The sequence below is a fragment of the Anomaloglossus baeobatrachus genome, chromosome 8 (assembly GCF_048569485.1).
Source record: "Anomaloglossus baeobatrachus isolate aAnoBae1 chromosome 8, aAnoBae1.hap1, whole genome shotgun sequence".
In the NCBI taxonomy this organism is placed as follows: domain Eukaryota; kingdom Metazoa; phylum Chordata; class Amphibia; order Anura; family Aromobatidae; genus Anomaloglossus; species Anomaloglossus baeobatrachus.
This window is the reverse complement of record NC_134360.1, coordinates 11,504,416-11,524,528: the sequence shown is the minus strand read 5'-3', so window position 1 is coordinate 11,524,528 and position 20,113 is coordinate 11,504,416. Positions and strand designations below refer to the sequence as shown.

At 48.2% G+C, this 20,113-nt stretch overlaps 1 protein-coding gene across 1 annotated transcript in view; it reads right to left on the bottom strand.

The window, feature by feature from the left end:
* CACNA2D3 (calcium voltage-gated channel auxiliary subunit alpha2delta 3) overlaps positions 1-19,155 on the bottom strand; it is a 1,156,773-nt gene extending 1,137,618 nt beyond the window's left edge. The window contains exons 1-2 of the mRNA XM_075321303.1: positions 17,904-19,155; positions 15,922-16,003 (exon numbers count right to left, since the gene is read on the bottom strand). Of these exons, the coding sequence (XP_075177418.1) occupies positions 15,922-16,003; positions 17,904-18,022 (201 nt within the window). The 5' untranslated portion in view covers positions 18,023-19,155. The remainder of the gene's footprint in view (positions 1-15,921; positions 16,004-17,903) is intronic.
* Positions 19,156-20,113: the final 958 nt, after the last annotated feature.

The window sequence follows — 20,113 nt, the reverse complement described above, 5'->3', positions numbered from 1 at the left end:
TTGATGATGGTGTTCTTTCTGCGTAGGCAACTGCAGGTGCAGGAGTGGAGGAGGCTTGTTCGCAGGCAGCATGGACAGGTGATTGGCTCGCATGCACAACCAGCGAAGACGTAGCAGTGACATCAGCAAGCACTGCTCCTCGACTCTGTTGTACTTCCCACAAAGTCGGGTGCTTGGCTGACATGTGCCTGATCATGCTGGTGGTGGTCAGGCTGCTAGTTTTGGTACCCCTGCTGATGCTGGCACGGCAGGTGTTGCAAATGGCCTTTTTAGAATCATCTGGAGCCAACTTAAAAAACTGCCAGACTCGGGAAGACCTAACATTTGTACAGGCACCTTGTGTCGTGTTGTTGTTCCGGGGAACGGTTGCCTGACGTCTGCCTGGGGCCACCACCCTGCTTCTTACTGCCTGTTGTGATGCTACGCCTCCCTCCCCCTGTGCACTGCTGTCCTCGCTCTGCATATCCTCCTGCCAGGTTGGGTCAGTTACTGGATCATCCACCACGTCGTCTTCCTCTTCCGCACCCTGCTCCTCCTCCTGACTTCCTGACAATTGTGTCTCATCATCGTCCACCACTTGTTGAGACACGTTGCCAACTTCGTGAGAACGTGGCTGCTCAAATATTTGGCCATCTGTACAGACGATCTCCTCATGACCCACTTCAATATGAGCTGGCGAGAGGCCAGAATGTGCGAATGGAAACGTGAACAGCTCTTCCGAGTGTCCAAGTGTGGGATCATTAATGTCCGAGGAGGACGTGTACTCAGCCTGGTGGTAGGAAGGAGGATCAGGTTCAGAAATGTGCGGTGCAGTATCACGGCTACTGACACTTGACCGTGTGGAAGACAGAGTGTTTGTGGTGGTGCCAATCTGACTGGAAGCATTATCTGCTATCCAACTAACAACCTGTTGACACTGGTCTTGGTTCAAGAGCGGTGTACTGCTGCGGTCCCCAAGAATTTGGGACAGGACGTGCGAGCGACTAGATGTGGCCCTTTGTTGTGGCGAAATTAGAGCTTGCCCACGACCTCGGCCTCTGCCTGCACCACCATCACGTCCACTTCCTTGTTCCTTGCCAATGCCCTTGCGCATTTTGCAATGCTGTGCTGACATATATTCACTACTTGTGCGTTATATCAAAGTTTGTGGAAATTGCACACAAGTGCACCTGTACGCTGCCACCGACAGGCACACACGTGCGGTTTTTAAATGCAAGCACGGACGCACTAAGAACCTAACAGGTTTTTAGGAGAAAAAATTACTGAGAAGTCTGACACTATCAGCCACTGCTGACTGACGTGTATTATACACTACACTTGTGCGTTATATAATAGTTTGGTAAAAACGCACACAAGTGCACCTGTACGCTGCCACCGACAGGCACACACGTGCGGTTTTTAAATGCAAGCACGGACGCACTAAGAACCTAACAGGTTTTAGGAGCGACAATTGCTGAGAAGTCTGACACTATCAGGACTGTTTTAGACTGTGTACACCAGCCCCAGATATGATGAAGGCTGGTATACGGTCACCACTAGGAATGGCTATATACCCTGCCTGCCTGCCTGCCTGTATACTGCTACAATAGTCCTGACAAGGACTCTTTTGGTCACTAGCCTGTATTCCAACCTGGCTATACCCTGCCTGTATACAGCAACAATAGTCCTGAGAAGGACTCTGCTACTGTACTCCGACCTGGCTATACCCTGCCTGCCTGTATACAACTAGAATAGTCCTGAGAAGGACTTTTGGTCACACTGTTTGCAGCCCTGCTACGGAAATAGCTATAAAGGGCCGCAAAGCTTTCCCTGAATCAGCGACACTCTCCCTGCACTCACTGTCTGGATAGCTGTGAGCAGAGTACAGCGCGCCGGCCGGTATAAAGGCTCGGTCACGCTGTGCAGGCCGGCCAATCACTGCAATTCCACAACTAACAGGGCTGTGGCATTGCAGTGGTCTGCCAGCCAATCCCTGCATGAGGGCTGGCTCTCAAAAGAGCGCCAACATGCTGGGATGAAGACCACGAGTACAGCACGAGTATCGCGAGATTACTCGGTCCCCGCCGAGCAGCCCGAGTACAGCGATACTCGTGCGAGTACCGAGTAGTTACAAGCATGCTCGCTCATCACTAGTAGCGAGCAGTGCCGAGCATGCTCACTCATCACTAGTAGCGAGCAGTGCCAACACTAGCTCATCACTAGTGTTGACCAATTGTACGGAAATCTTCACATGAATTTTGTGACTTCCAGTATCACTGAACTTAACTTTCCCACCATTCCCCTTCCAACAATTTATGATGAACCAGAAGTGATGACGTCCCATCTCTGCTGCCAATCAGTGGCCTCGACATGCAGATGACTGATGACCGAGGCACCATCACTGAAAAGGCCGCACCGAGGTCGCAGGAGAGAGAATTTGAGCGGTAAATAATAATTATTTCTTTATTTTATACCGATCGATTTGCTTTGCCAAGTATTGGCAAATCCCTTTATCTATTTTTTTAAGAATGCACAATGATGGTACAACACAATAATCAGCGTAAACACTGTAGCATAGGAAGCTGCCTATACAGCGGTGTATCATACCTGGTAGATATAGACTCGCGGGATATGTCTATGTGAGTCCAGGAATATGCTGCATTCAGGGTATAATTGTACATAGACTAAACAGATTTTCAATTGTGTCAAGCTGCAGTGAATTATCTCCAAGCAAAGACGTGACCTATTTTTCTAGTAACCACCTGTGCGCGGCCTTAATGCTTTGTCTGTATATTTTGACGAAAGTGCGAGAAATACTGACAGTGAATAGGTTTAAGGAGCTTGTCCAACCAAAAAAAACATTATTCCAAGGGTTAAAAAAAATATTGAAAAGTAATAGCCCATACTGATCCCCCCACAGCTCTCGTTCCAGTGCTTTACTTATTGGTCTCATTTTTCTGGTCCGATTTCGTCACACCGGAAATGTCTGCTCAGCCAATCACTGCCCACAATGATTACCCCCCTTAGCCAATCATTGGTTGAGAGAGGTCTTTCCAGCTGTTTGTAGTTCATCAATGTGTAGTAACCCTGAAGACATCAGGGTGCTGCAAGGTTCTGCATTCCCATTAGGATGCAAGGCCTACCCCCTAGGGCCCCGGAAAACCCGTGTTGGTCACACACAAACGCTCCAGGTAATTCCAGTTTTCCCCAACAATCCCCCATAGAATGGTACAAAGCTAATGTCGGACCAATGGATGGCCGCCTAGAGGTGGAGCCAGTCCAGTCCACTAGTTGACCATGTGGGAGGGGCAGACTGTGGACAGGCAGTCAGTGAAGATGGACGTGAGGAGACGCACTGACTAGGAGTGAACAGTAACCTGGTACCCAGGAGAGTAGTTGCCGGTGGAGTACGGCGGAGTACTCCCAGAACTACGCACCAACGGGGTACAGGACCCTAGGTCAGGCATAAAGCTCCAGGTAGGCCTGATAACACCTGCACAGTGAGGGGACCATCAAGGACCTCGCTGACCCTAAAAATCCGAGACTCTATTGCAAATAGAGAGCCAGGGAGAGGACCAGAGGCTCCAACCCCACAGGGTTCACGCTACCGTCATACGGACAGCAGTGGAAAGAAAAAACACCGGACATGGACCCCCAGTTGCGCTACGCCACGGGGACCCACTAACCAGATACAGGTGCAGGGGAAAAAGGTATCAGATTACTACACTGGCACTGGGACAAAGGAGACCTGAAGGTGAAACCAGCCGGCCTCGGGTGACCAGTTACCACCAGTAAGTGAGTAAAGAACCAGTTGCACTGAGCCCTTTGTGTGGACTACCTTCTTCCGACACCCGTCAATACACCTACCCTCTGGGGCCCGGCCCTGCTTGCGGAGGGTCTAACATCCAGGCTGCCATTAACACCAGCCCCAGTAGCGGACATTGTGCAGCGGCGGCTCCATCTACATAGCCGCATAACCGCGAATGGCGTCACGTATGAACACTAATCTAATCCCTTGTAAATATATCCCCACTTTACAAAAAGGGCCCAGGGCACGGAATCGGGCAACGGCCATCAAAGTGACATTCCTAAGATATACACTGCCCGGGACCGAGTACCCCATAACCGTGGGCGTCACAAATGCGGGACCAGGAAAGGAGACCAACAGGCCTGGGAAATTGTTGGGATGGGATCTGCCGGGGATCAGATGGGGAGGGTATTAGTTGATATATTATTTTTATCGTAGCAGTTTCTGCATGGCCGCCCCATGTATGTGATGTGTATCCATCATAAGCATCACGGCACAACTGTATTCACAATAACCACAAGTAATTCATTTACCGTTAGAGATGAGAAAATCAAATTGTAGGATCCTGGTCCAGTGGCCAGGTCAGTATTCCATGGATGCTGGACGGGATCCTTGAGAATCGCTGCCTACCTGACGGTATTCCCGGCTCTTCTTTTGAGCAGCCGGCCTGGCTTTGACTTTATCATTGCGATGTGCTGCCGACACGGCATCATGCTTGGCCGGCTAATCAAGAGAAGAGCCGGGGATGCCGTCAGGTTGGAAGTGGCCTTGGAGTAACGAGTCTGCCGCTGGACCATGTTCCTGCAAATGTATTCGCTCGCCTCAATCTACCAACAATTTCTAATAATCCATTTGAAAGCCACAATTACATTAATTACTTCCATGCGGTGGGGTCACCAAACGGTCTACATATGGAAGCCCACCATTAATGCTTTCATGAAACTTACCAAACAGAAAAAATGTTTGCAAAAAATTGTTTCAATTTACTCAATAAAAAATGAAGGTGTTTTTGGACTTTTTTTTGCACACGTTTCTTAAGAGCTCACATATACACAGACTCATTTCAGCATCATTAAAGTCCTTCAGAAAAGGAGCCTCACGTCAGACTTAGTTGGGCCTTCAATCTGAAGCCCTGAAAAAGGGGATTCAACTGAAACCCCCAATGGGGCCATTGACTTTACTGAAGCAGATGGAGACACTTTGTGTGGTGTCTAGCCTTTGTTTCTACCGTGCCCACAGGTCTTCTTGAGGCTGGCACAAAAGCGCAGTTGACCATGTTTCCTGCCCTGCCTCAAGAAGGACCACGCCTGCCTCGTTAAAGTCAATGACCGCATCAGAGTTCCATCTGAGTCCTGATTATCAGGTCTTTAGGTGCAAGCCCCAACGGGTCCATTGAGTTCTGCCAAAACTGCAAAAAGCCAAAGTCAAAAAAAAATCACCATGATCTCATGGACCTTACCGGATTCCTAAAGACTGGATTTCCCAACCCTATGTTATACTGTAACTTCCCAGCTCTACTCCTCCAGCAGCTGACAGCCATATAGGCCAGATATTCGCAGACGTCTTACTGCAGCACTTTGGTCTACAGCTTAGTCATTAGCTGTACACGATAATATTTTTGGAATAAATATATCTATAGTAGCAATTGCTATTTACGGATGTCATCTGCTTTACTGCGACCTTGTTAGGCACAGGTATGCCCTCTGGAAATCTTTCCATGAAGTCAAACAAAAGGATGTTTATAGTTTTCTTTCCAAGACAATGGAAAAGTTTCTTACATTATTGTATAGAGAAGCACAGAAAGTCCATTGAGTCCCCAAGGAGGCCAAGAACTACAGTCCTTCATGGTGGCATCTACTGACCTTTCCACTTTTCGCAGTCAGTTTGCTTTTCTTTTATGTTATTGGTATAATTTTAACTTTCTTGTCCCAAGAAGGGTTAGTTATCATAGGACTGTCGTATATTGTTATGTAAAAACACTACTGTATCTCTAAGACAATCTGACGACCAAAAATGTGGCCTTATAGCAGGTGAGTGGATATTTTTTTAGCATTCTTGGAGGTGTTTGGGGTCATCATTATTATGTCGGAATATGAAGGGTGGGGTTCCTGCTTTGCTTCAGTATTTCACAGGACATATTGGCATTCATGAGTTCCTCAATGAACTGTAGCCCCTCACAGCCGGCAGCTCTCATGCAGCCCCAAACCATGACCTTCCACCACTATGCCTGACTGTAGGCAGGATACACTTGTCTTTGTACTCTTCACCTGGTGCCAACCACACACACTGACACCATCTGAACCAAAATATTTATTTTGGTCCTTTGAGACTACACGACGGTTCCAGTAATCCATGTCCTTAGTCTGCTTTACTTCAGCAAACTGTTTGTGGCTTCCTTGTGCATTATCTTTAGAAGAGGCTTCTTTCTGGGATGATAGCCATACAGAGCATTGTGCTGCAGTGTGCGGCGTATGGTCTGAGCACTGACAGGCTGAACCCCCACCCCTGTAACCTCTGCAGTGTGCGGCGTATGGTCTGAGCACTGACAGGCTGAACCCCCACTCCTGTAACCTCTGTAGTTTGTGGTGTATTGTCTGAGCACTAACAGGCGGACCCCCCACCCCTGTAACCTCTGCAGTGTGTGGTGTATGGTCTGAGTACTGACAGGCGGACCCCCTACTCCTGTAATCTCTGCAGTGTGCAGCGTATGTTCTGAACATTGACAGGCGAACCCCCACCCCTGTAACCTCTGCAGTGTGTGGTGTATGGTCTGAGCACTGACAGGCGGACCCCCCACCCCTGTAACCTCTGCAGTGTGTGGTGTATGGTCTGAGCACTGACAGGCGGACCCCCCACCCCTGTAACCTCTGCAGTGTGGGGCGTATGGTCTGAGCACTGACAGGTGGACCCCCCACCCCTGTAACCTCTGCAGTGTGGGGCGTATGGTCTGAGCACTGACAGGCAGACCCCCCACCCCTGTAACCTCTGCAGTGTGTGGCATATGGTCTGAGTACTGACAGGCGGACCCCCCACCCCTGTAACCTCTGCAGTGTGCGGCGTATGGTCTGAGCACTGACAGGCGGACCCCCCACCTCTGTGTCTGACTCTGATACGCAATCAGGTCAGAATTGGAGCTGTTCAGAGTCTCACAAATCTCACTCTCAGATCCATGAATTTAAGGGATCGGTGAATGCATCTATTCTGCTCTATGGGTCTCAGTGCTGTCTGAGAAAAAAAACAAAACAAATGTGTGTGAACCACCCCCGCGTCAGCAGCCCGCCGCCGCTGCTCGGATCTGGATCCGCGGTGGCTCGAGGGGTCTCCAGACCCGGGGGTCGGGGTCACACGGCCACTCGGAATAAAGGGGGGATTATTTACAAGGAATTTTATGGACAGTTCATGATGCCACCCGTGGTGCGTGGTAAGGTGTAGTACCACCGCTGCAATGAGGAGTACCCGGTGGCGATGGTGTGGGCAGTCAGATGTTTAACCCCTCCACGGCCTGGGGGGGAATGCCTCGGGACTCGGTGTTGATGGCAGGGAGGTGCCGTTGGGACAATCAGGGATTGGTTTAGTACTCACTCAGTCCAATAATGCTGACACCGACAACCGTGGTAAACCAAAGTTCGTAGTACCGCTGCAGCAGGGAGGGAACATTGCTGGATCCCGTGCCTGATGGTGTTGCTTGTTAGCCTGTGGCCTTTTCCATGGCACCTTTCCTCTAAATGGTCCCTCTAGCTTAGAACTAATGGGTCCCGCTCACCAGTATGGCTAACTGGGCGAGCTTGCTCTCAGGGTTCACGCTTGGGATTTTCTCGACTATGTAGTGGGAAAGTCCTATCCCTCTCGTTGCGCTAGTACCCCGTCCTCGTCAGGTAAATTGTCAAGAAGCTTGAAGCTCCTTCTCGACCTAGGGTCCACTTACCCCGTCGTGTCCTGGCCCCTGCCCGGTGATGGCACAAGGCCGCCGGCTGTCCTCCTCGACAGACCGTGCCCCCTGTCACGATCCCCTGCGACCGGGGTCCAGCTCCTACCAGGCCCAGACCAACGTCTGCCACCTAGTAACCAAGGAGCCCAGCTCCTGACCTCCTCTCACTTTCACCTCCAACACTACACTGTACTGCTCCTACCACTCCTGACCTCCCCTAACCAACCCCCCAAGTGGGCAGCCCTATTCCCTTCAGGCTGTCCACTGGAGTGTCTTATGGGTGTGGTGCAGAGTGTTCCTAGGATTTTTATTAGCCTGTTCTTAGCAACACACTCGCCCCTCTCCAGTCCATCCTTAATTCTACTGCCCGACTGATCCACCTCTCTCCTCAATACCACCCCGCTTCTCCTCTCTGCATGTCCCTCCACTGGCTCCCACTCTTCCACCGTATCCAATTCAAACTACTAACACTGACCTACAAAGCCATCCATAATCTGTCTCCTCCCTATATCTCTGAACTAATCTCCCACTACACTCCAACACGTCACCTCCGGTCCTCCCAAGATCTCCTTCTCTCTCATTCGTTCCTCACGCAACCGACTCCAAGACTTCTCCCGAGCATCCCCAGTCTCCTGGAACTCGCTGCCTCAACACGTCAGACTATCCTCTACCCTTGCAAACTTCAAACAGAACCTGAAAACCCACCTGTTCAGAAATGCCTACAATCTACAATGAACTCACTGCTGCCCGACCACCGTGCGGAGCTGCTGCCCGACCACCGTGCGGAGCCGCCGCCCGACCACCGTGCGGAGCTGCCGCCCGACCACCGTGCGGAGCTGCTGCCCGACCACCGTGCGGAGCTGCTGCCCGACCACCGTGCGGAGCTGCTGCCCGACCACCGTGCGGAGCTGCCGCCCCACCACCGTGCGGAGCTGCTGCCCAATCTACACCCCACCTACTGTCTCCTCCCCATAATCCTATAGAATGTAATCCCGCAAGGGCAGGGTCCTCTTCCCTCTGTACTAGTCTGTCTATTGTAACTTGTATATGTATTCTGTATGTAACCCCTTCTCATGTACAGAGCCATGGAATCAATGGTGCTCTATAAATAAATAATAATAAATAATAGGGACCCGTAACCAAGAAGGAGCTGGATATCCTGCAGAAGGGCAGATTGCACAATACCGTGTGATGACCTGATAGGCCAGGGCGTCACATGTGTATGTAGCTTTATCATACCACAGCTCCAAATTGGAGACCCTGTTAATATAAGGATCCACTGACCTGCTACAAAGCCTTATCTTTGGCTGATCAAATAAGCTGGAGTTTTCAGAAAGTTCAGAGACCACTTATGACAACTTTGCAATGTTTTTGAAGACTATTCTAATCAGTCATCGTTCGCTCCCATCATGAACCGATCTCGACGTAATTCCTAGAGAATTATTACCGCTTTTCCAAGTTTCTACAAGTTACAAAATCCTAAGAGCTCGGTGGCACAATACACAGAGGGGGAACGTAGAGGACAATCCACACATTTTTGGGAAACTAAAATCCAGATTTATCAATGCAATTTTGCCAGAATTGAAATCACTTTGAAAATTTGCACTTTTTTGTGCAACTTCAGAGGTCTACGAAAGTTTTAGTGACTTTTTTCAACTTATTGCAGTTTTTCCTGCTCCATCGAAATAAGCGGGACTAGGGGGGAGACAGGTTGTGTGGGGGGCGTGATGCCGCAGCTCATCTAATGCTAGACAAGCGGTCGCGTACATTACGCCAGGAAGATTTGTGGCGCGGCACAAGAAGGCGCGCACCAAATGTCAGACGCTCCTGATTCATTAAGAGGTGTGCGCCTCCGAATGAATCAGGAGCGTCTGACATCAACCGGCCCCTTCATCAAGACCGGCGAGAAAATCGGGGGGTTTAAATAAAATGGAATTAAGAATAGCAGGAATCTGGGGCTACAAAGTGGGAAAGAAAAGTAGTATCATCACATGTCCTGTAATCGCCCGTTAGAGCGGATCCTGCAGAGATCCATTGGGAAAAAAGTTCTGCCGGATCCGTTTTTTTTAACATTCTAGTCTATGGAGAACAGATCTGTTAACGGATTACTATTTATCTTCCATGTGTAACAGATTCTGTAAGAAAGCAACAGATCCGTTATAAATGCAGGTAAAACTGTCTATAGAGCAATCAGTTAACGGATCCTTCCTACAAAGAATCCAATGTTAAAAAAATAAAGGATACAACAGACATCAGGTATTTAACAATGGACAACAAAGTTGTGTTCGCAGAACTTTTTCCCCAATGGATCTGTCGCGGGCGGGGAGGAGGGTGTCAGCACACCGCGCTCGCCCTCTTCTGCTCGGGTCCGGCAGCTGCTCAGTGGTGGCTCGAGCTGTGGGCCGGATCCCAGGGTTTCTCGAGCGACACTCCTCGCCCGTGAGTGAAAGGGGATTTGTGGTTGGGTGTGGGGGATTGTTATAGTTCGTGACGCCACCCACGGTTGTGGTGATTTCAGCACCGCTGCTCAATGCGGGGGTCCCGGGGATGGTGATGCGGAGCAGCCAGGTGTTGTGTTGCCCCTCCGTGGGTAGGGGTTGGTGATCCCGGGGCCCGGGGGTGGAGAAGGAGGTGCGGGGCCTGGTGGGCGCAGGGACGCGGGGGCAGCGCTGTGCCTTGCGGCACTGTGGTACTCACTCAGCCTGAGACTTGGACACAGTTTGTACGGTAAACCAAACGGCTGGTAGGACGGTCCCACAGACGGCTGCACCTGCACTCCCGGTAGGTGACGGTGATGTCCCTCTTCCTTGCACCTATGGTTGACTTGTGGTAGCGGTGGATTCCCTCCGGTTACCCGCTCCCCGACTACAATCTGGGCCGGAGGAGCTCTACACTTTGCCCGCAGGCGCTGGCCCTGAGAAACTGGTGCCTTGGCGGTGGCGGTGTCTCTCTGCTTCAGGTTGAGCTGTTGCCTTCAATCGGGACTTGGTTGCTGGGGGATCTACGTCCCCTTCACTGACGGATTCGGCAAATTTGGCGACTCCTAGCCTTGCCGGGGTCCGAGAGGCCCCTGCCCTGGTGCTGACTGTCCTTCGGAACACTGCTCCAGACCACCGGGCACACAGCCAACGGGGTCCTTCCAGGAACTTCCAAACGGTCCCCCTCCAGACAGTCACCGCCGTCGCTGACCTTGCTGTTCTGGCCCTACACAAAGCTGGACCCTTCAGGCTTTCCTTCCTTCTTGTCACCTCACTTGCTTTCCTCCTTTTCCACTTTTCTACTTTCACTTAGTTGTTTACTCCTTTCTAGCCCTCAGCTAGACTTCACTCTTGCCCTGCCTGGGCTTATCTGCTGTTTACTCAAGCTCGTCCCTGAGCTGATCTGCTGGTTTCTCCCGCCTCCAGAGCTGTGATCTCCTTGGTGGGCGGAGCCAACCGCCTGGCCCACCCCCTGGTGTGAATCATCAGCCTCTGGAGGAAGGCAACAAGGATTTCTGGTTAGCTGTGATGTGCCTACCTGGAGTGTGGGGTGTGGTGGTGTTGTGACCTGTGACCCCTGGCTTGCCCAGGACGACACAGATCTCTGCAGGATCCGGTCTAACGGATAATTGCCAGATACGTGAACTCAGCCTAAGGATGGCCACGCAAAGTTAGAAACGAGGTGAAATATAAGCTGAGGGTTCATTCAGACGTCAGTGATTTTTGTTGAATGTAAAAATGTCCGAGATTCATGTGTTTTTGAGCAGATTTTCATCAGCTTTGGATCAGTGTGTTTTACCATCAGAGTTTCAACAGTTTTTCTCAAATGCAAAAAATACTGTTGGAGATTTCTCAAGCTTGTCCTATGAAAAAGTCAACCCAGTGGAGTACATATCATTGGTGCAACCCAGGGGAGAACATATCATTGGTGCAACCCAGGGGAGTACATATCATTGGTGCAACCCAGGGGAGTACATATCATTGGTGCAACCCAGGGGAGAACATATCATTGGTGCAACCCAGGGGAGTACATATCATCGGTGCAACCCAGGGGAGAACATATCATTGGTGCAACCCAGGGGAGAACATATCATTGGTGCAACCCAGGGGAGTACATATCATCGGTGCAACCCAGGGGAGAACATATCATCGGTGCAACCCAGGGGAGAACATATCATTGGTGCAACCCAGGGGAGTACATATCATCGGTGCAACCCAGGGGCGGACATATCATCGGTGCAACCCAGGGGAGAACATATCATTGGTGCAACCCAGGGGAGTACATATCATCGGTGCAACCCAGGGGCGGACATATCATCGGTGCAACCCAGGGACGGACATATCATTGGTGCAACCCAGGGGAGTACATATCATTGGTGCAACCCAGGGGAGTACATATCATTGGTGCAACCCAGGGGTGGACATATCATTGGTGCAACCCAGGGGCAGACATATCATTGGTGCAACCCAGGGGCGGACATATCATTGGTGCAACCCAGGGGCGGACATATCATTGGTGCAACCCAGGGGAGTACATATCATTAGTGCAACCCAGGGGCGGACATATCATTGGTGCAACCCAGGAGCGGACATATCATTGGTCTTACCCAGGGGTGGACATATCATTGGTCTAACCCAGGGGCAAACATATCGTTGGTGCAACCCAGGGGAGTACATATCATTGGTGCAACCCAGGGGAGTACATATCATTGGTTCAACCCAGGGGAGTACTTATCATTGTTGCAACCCAGGGGCGGACATATCATTGGTGCAACCCAGGGGCGGACATATGATTGGTGCAACTCAGGGACCCAAGAGGTTAGGGAGCCAATTTCTACCTCCAAAACAGGTGGAATTGTGCATTAAAATGAGTTCTTGGGCAGCAATGGGTCCATATACTGACCTTGCACAGGGGCCCTCTTTTGTCTCTGTCCACTAGTGCATACCAGTGCCATCCGATTTCTTCATGGACCCATAGACTTGTATTGGTGAGCATGATCCGTGACTCGGGCTTTGTGCAGATCACTTGCTCTGCAAAACTACATGGACATTTGAAGAGCATTATAAAATGTGTGATGTCAATCCGTGTAAAGCCCAGTGCAGCTCTGGCATCCCTGTAGGGACGCCGACTTAGTCACCGCCACAGCCGGGTGCCGTTTTCCTCTGCTGCCGCACACGCTCCCATGTGCTCTGTTGCCTCCTTCCCCTCACGAGCCCTGTACATGCTTCACAGGGTTCCACAGAGTGCACCTAAGACGCACACATGCACACAGGTATTCCTATTAAAGGGCCGGCGCGATATTTCCAGGAAAGGTCTCTTAGCCTATGAATTAGAGACACTATGTATTTAAGGCACCCTCCCATTAGGGAATTGCCTGAGCTACAACTTCAGTTGTTCAGTGTTTTTTCTGTCTTGCTAGTTGTCAGGTGCCCTTATCCCTGTGTCTGTCACCTGTATCTCAGTCTGCCGTCCCATACCTAACTGTCCCTGCCGTGTTCACTACATCTGTCTGTACCCGCCTGTCTGCCTGTCCCGGTCATCTTACCTACTTGCATCTATGTCCATACCAGAGCTGCCACAATCCCGGTCACTGCCCTGGACGTGGTACCTGATGTCCTCCTGGAGGTAGGCGCTGGGTTAAGTCTCCCCCACTAAAGGGTAAGCCTCGGTTCCCCCTGTAGTCCAGTGGGTCCACCAATCCCACTCACTGCCCCTACAGCGGCCGTGGGCGGTACACCCAGAGACCTCGTACGTGAAAAACTAATGTCTGAATTAGACGGTTCGGTGAGAAGTAAAATTAACTGGAAAAAACTGCTCACTGAAAAACATAATGACCATAAGTCAATGACTTCTGACGGGTCCTGACTGGTTTTCGGACTATGATATACCCTAATATTCCCTTTTTTAATTGTGTCTACTTTATCCCAGAAAAACATTGTCTATAAACGTGGATGAATGGATTTCAGGAATTGGCATGTGCGTCATTATATTTTATTTATTTTTTATAAAGCATCCTCATTGCTAAAAAAATGAAGATCGAATCCAAATCTCAATGTCCCGAAAAGATTAATTGCTCAAAATTAGTGAAATTCAGGCCAGATAAAAAACCATGAAAAAAAGGGGCTTTGCACAAAAATAAGCGTAAATCAGAGCGAGCCCTCAGGACCTGAGACATTTTTATACTGTTTGCTTGACTGCAATTATTACCACATGGGGCCCCATGAAAAAAGATAAGACACAAATGTATTTGCATGAAGCAGATTATGTCTTTCACTTACTGCATGAGTGACAAGCAATTCACTGGCACTCGCATTAACTGTTCATCAGCGATTGTCTCCGTAACGGGCTCTGAGCACTTATAAGGACGAGGAGGATAATAATAAAATCCATATAGAAATGTTACACTCGCTCGGCTCACGCCTTGGTTAATATCCACCCAAGAACAATAGCGTTCAGCTACTATGGGATATGCAACCAATGCTCTGTTAAATTTCCAACATACTGATAAATAATATTAGGCAATGGTGCATACCAACATCTACGCCCCCAGAAATTGAAAAATGCAAAAATGCATAGGAGAACGACTGGATGCATTACCGGCACATCGTCTATGTATCGTATGTGAACTATCACATTTTGACATAACTATAAGGTTTATATACATCCATTTGACCCACACTCTTCCAATTTTGCACCATATATTATGTCCTATATTTGACCAAATCCCAACCCTCTACTCTCCCTGAAGACCCTGTAAGTGTGACTGGGGGCCGAGGACTCACGTAAAGGCTTCTGCACTGCAGATCATAGAGAAAAAGGATCAAACCCCATCAGAATTTTGCAAAAACATCTCACGGAAGGAAAGTCGTTTGAGTACTGTCAAGCCTTGGCAGAGCTGTTCATCAGATCAAAGTACTCTTAATGATCAGTTGTAATTTGCTAAATAATGTCTCTCGTTTTCTTTTCTCTCTAACCGTAATTTCGGCAGCTGCAGAAAAATCACTCATTTCTTTCATTTGTGTTTTTTCAATGCCGGGGTAATTTACAGGAGAAAAGAAAAAAAAATAAGAAAAGGCCAAAGAACCTGTTTAGTAAAAGAAAAAATACCGTTGAGCTTGTGCATGTCAACGACGGTGAGGGATGTTGGAGGGTGTGAGTGAAATGCGTTGGTGGAGGCGGCTTTATGATCATTTCACGACTGTCTTAATGAAGTACCAGCCATTAGAAGGGTGCAACCATCAGCAATTAGCCGGCGTTTTTCTTCTGCTTAGATCTTTTCATGTTTTTGTCTCCATCTGAAATCCAGAAGGACGCGGATAATATATGCAAGACGTGAGGATATGGGTTGAGCGTGTATTGGAGTGACTCACTGTGTATACTATGTGCAAATGTTCATACGGGAAATTGTGCCAGTCCCGGTTAATGCTGACTTCCAATCAACATGCGTGTTGCGTTAACTCCTACCGTGCCTAAATCCTCATATCGTTGCGAACGCTTCGTCGGAATGGTTTATAAATATTCTTTTAATCTCCGGAAAAAAGGTGCAGCCGGTAATCACAATTTCACCTTGCTCATTACCGCCTGCAATAATTTCGACTTAGACGGATTCCTCAAGTTTGTACACGACTTCTCTGGGTTATTACCCAAGCTGTGCGGCTGAGCGGGGAGATAACCGCAGCCACAGCCTCTTATCTGTAATGATGTAATACATCCCAGCACTGGGTCCAGATGATTGGGGAATAATGGGATTGTGAGAACTGCAGAGACGACAACACGGCAATGCCTCCTGTCGCCTGGAACGCACTCCTGTCTAACACCGACATTGGGAAAAAAATAAAAAATAAGAAGGGGGGGACATGAAAAAAAAAAAGAAGAAGGGGGGACATGAAAAAAAAATAAGAAGGGGGGACATGAAAAAAAAAAAGAAGAAGGGGGGACATGAAAATAAACACTAATTCACTTCGGGACCAAGTTAGTAATTTTCAGTCTGCCAGATGTTTACATCTAAAAAAAGGGAACCCAAAATTCACGCACCCTGCGAAAACTCCCTACGCAGTTTTGCAATTAAGTGTAACGACTTAATGAACAAGATATTTTTAGATGCAATAATAAAGGCTGATTGCACGGAGGAGAAACCGCCGGCATTGTCTCTTATCGATACGCTCCGTCAGCGCCCAAACTGCTGCCATCAGTGAATACTACGGTAGCACAAATCCACTGCGCTTACCTTCTGCAGGAGCTGGGAACCTGAGTACTTTGCTGCTATGGATTTGATCTCTCCGCCGAATGCAGAGGCCCAGAGCTTTACCCTAGAAAGGAGACACATAGAAGAGTGAATGCACCAGATTCAGTCCACATTGTCATCGAACACCCCCCTACGACGGAAAACTAACAGCACTGCAGAAAGGACATAGGAGCCGCATGCAAATCCCAAGCAAATCTGCATGGAGCAAGGTAAGGCCTCTGCCTCCTCGTGCATCTGCTGCAGAAAGCTCCCCCAGAAGTGGCACAGATCCGGAACATTCACCGCCATAACAGAATGCGGATAAAGATGACATATTTAACCCTTGTCAAGTACCAGGAAACATAAAAATCACTGGTAGTTCCAAGGGGTCAATATCCATGACCCCCAACACCAATTTTTTTATACATGTATTTTGGTCTGGATTTATTTACATAGTGAAATTGACCCCTTTGACCTTTTTTAATATTAGAATGTTTGAATAGTTAATATTTACATAAATCAATTTGGAATTATCTGCAGTGAACTACGGTTTTATTATCAACTTTTGCTCCTTTTCACACTTATTACACAATAAGTTGCTGTGGTCATAAATATTAGCAGTATTGCCTTGGTGCAAAAACAATACCATGGGGTGATAGTGACACCACCGGCCTTTATGGTTATATAGCTATAGACAAAAAGAGTAAAACTGAAACTATCATGTGCAATGTGACCCCCACGGGTCTTTATGGTTATAGAGCTATAGACTAAAATGGGTAGAACTGAAACTATCATGTGCAATATGTCATAAGAAGCCATAATCGTGTGGAACAATATGCGTTGGCACATACATATGCAATCATATTGACCCCACCGGCCCTTATGGTTATATAGCTATAGACAAAAAAGAGTAAAACTGAAAATATTATGTGCAATGTGACCCCCACCGACCTGTATGGTTATAGAGCTATAAACTAAAATGGGTAGAACTGAAACTATCATGTGCAATATGTCATAAGAAGCCATAATCATGTGGAACAAAATGCGTTGGCACATACATATGCAATAACATTGACCCAACCGGCCTTTATGGTTATGTAGCTGTAAACAGAAAAGGGGAAAACTGAAAATATCAGATGCAATATGTCAAAAGAAAATACATAAGATGCCATAATCGTGTGGAACAACATGTGTTGGGTTGGCACATACATATGCAATCATATTGACCCCACCGGCCTTTATGGTTATGTAAACGTAGATTAAAATGGATAAAACTGAAAATATCATGTGCAATATGTCATAAGAAGCCATAATCATCTGTAACAACATGCGTTGGCACATACATATGCAATCACATTGACCCCACCAGCCTTTATGGTTAAAGGGCTATAGACATAAAAGAGTAAAACCTAAAATATCATGTGCAATATGTCAAAAGAAAATACATAACATGACGTAATTGTGTGGAACAACATGCGTTGGCACATACACATGCAATCACATTGACCCCCATCGGCCTTTATGGTTATTGAGCTATAGACGTAAAAGAGTAAAACTGAAAATATCATGTGCAATGTGACCCCCATGGCCTTTATGGTTATTGAGCTATAGACAAAAAAAAGAGTAAAACTGAAAATATCATGTGCAATATGTCATAAGATGCCATAACCGCGTGGAACGGCATGCGTTGGCACATACACATGCAATCACATTGACCCCACGGCACCAGACAAGGGTTAAAGGACGCTTGCAAACCCGAAACGCAAGGACAGAAGCAGGCAGCAGGTAAACTGATACTGAGGTGACAAAAGGGAACGACGACAAAAAAAAAAGCCCATTTCTCCTTCCCGCACGACTGCCTTTAATTGGCTACGTTAAAATAGCCAAATATCTGCAGTCTCTTAAAACTTCCAACCGGATAGGTTTACGCCAACGTCTTCAGCCGTGAACGAAATACGCAAAAAAAAAAACGCCTTGTCACTTACATAGATAAGGGGATCTGCTGCTCCGATCCGGTCGCAGGTTTGAGCGTGGTGTTCAAGGCTATCCAGAAGAAAAAGAAAAAGATCCCAAACGCCAGTGGAATGGTGAAGATCCCTTGCATGGTTCCTCGTCTTGTGGTTGTACAAAATAAAGATCTGGTTGACTCTTCGGTTCTTCACTCTCTTGGTGGAGGAGACTCAATGGAATAAGAGTTGATCATTCATCGTTATCCATCCTGGTGGTGGAAGAGTAGAAGGGAAGAGCAGCGATGACTCGAAAAGTTGTGTCCTTGGTAACAGGAAGCGTGATGGAGCAGACTGCAGCCTCGTGCCGGCACTTCTCCACAACTCTGCAGTGAGCGGTGCACTGGAGTTACTTCTCTGACCTACTGGAGACGACAGCTCTTAAGCTGCAAGAAAGCAGACTATTGATTCCAACCGGCCAGCCTGACAATCGCAGCCTTCAGGTCTCCTTTCCTGGTAACCTCCAGCCTTCATCCCATATCAAGTCTAGCGCCGCTTCACTGGAGCAGGAACGGACATTAATGGAAAAGTGCTGACAAATCGAAAAAGAAGAAGAAGGGAACTTGGGCGAGATGGTCCGAGCGGAAAATATACCGGAGTAGGAGGACGAGAAGCAAAGAGTTGGAGAGGGAGCAGTTGTATGGCGAGCAAGTCTTGTCGGGAGGGACGGTCGATGAAGAATTTGCTGGGGGTGTCGTGTTGACAGCGAGTGAGGAGTAAAGGGTGGGGGGAGCCGACACGAGGGACAATGAACACCCACCGGAGAGTTTCCCCCAATTCATTCAGCGCCGTACTGCATAGCAGCTTTTGTTAGGAACGGCCGCGCAGCACAGCCATCCAGACAGCAGCTCGCTGACGAGGAGGAGAGCAGGACCCTCGCTGACATGTCATCTTGGCATCGCAGGCTGTTTTTCCATCTCGCCCGGTTTGGCTCGGTCCCCGTACGTTCCTGCTTCCTATCAGATGCTCCAGATTTTTGAAAATGGGAAGAAAATGCAGCCTGGCGAGATCAATGCGGGCTAAGTGACTGGAGAGCATGAATAAATGATTAATTTCGGGTTGAGGAGGAATCCCTTCGGTGAATTGTGCATCAGATCTCCACCGCTCGGCAGCTCCGGAGACGGCTGTTATTATTTCCTCCAGTTCTTTCTTTTCTCTTCTTTTCGAGCATTAATCTATGGGCTCACAGTCTACAGGGAATGGTACAATAGGTGAGGGCTCGCATCATAGTGCTGCCATTATGGCAGATTAGCACAGTATCACAGTAAGTTCTGTTTACACCGCAATGAACGGATCACTGCTCCGTCTCTCTAGTAATCCTTTAACCCTTTAACGTTTTGGAGATCTCCCTCCACTCATATAGTGATCCTTCTGCTGGATGAGGAGGTGATCAAGACGACATGAGGATCAAAGGACACAAAGAGGTCAACCTGGGCAGGTCAAAGGTCACGGCTGGGGTTAATAGAGTCCTAGGATGAATAGCACTAATGACACAATAATGGCCTCTAATTGCTTCTTCACACTTCACTTCCTACTCACTATTGATCCTGGGGGGCGGACACTGAGATTGGAGAAGTTTATATGGTTCATGTGGACTTCTGGAATTATGCAAAAAGATAGCACTTACAGGTATAGAAGCTACTAGATACCATTAATGTATTATGCATTGCTTATATAGCACCAGCATCATCATCACTGTCCCCATTGGGGCTCACAATCTACATTCCCTCTCTCTATGGTTATGGAGTGTGGGAGGAAACCCAGGCAAACACAGGGAAGACATAGAAACTTCTTGCAGATGCTGTCCTTAGTGAGATTTGAGCCCAGGATCCTAGTGCTGTAAAGCAGCAGTGCTAACCACTGAGCAACCATTGTGCTCTATATATAGTACAGTGTTAACCCCGGAGCCACCATACTGCTGTATATATAGTACAGTGTTAACCCCTGAGCCACCATGCTGCTCTATATATAGTACAGTGTTAACCCTGAGTCACCATTTTGCTATATATATAGTACAGTGCTGACAACTGAGCCACCATGCTGCTCTATATATAGTACAGTACTAACCACTGAGCCACCATGCTGCTCTATATATAGTACAGTGTTAACCACTGAACCACCAGGCTGCTCTATATATAGTACAGTGCTGACCACTGAGCCACCATGCTGCTCTATATATAGTACAGTGT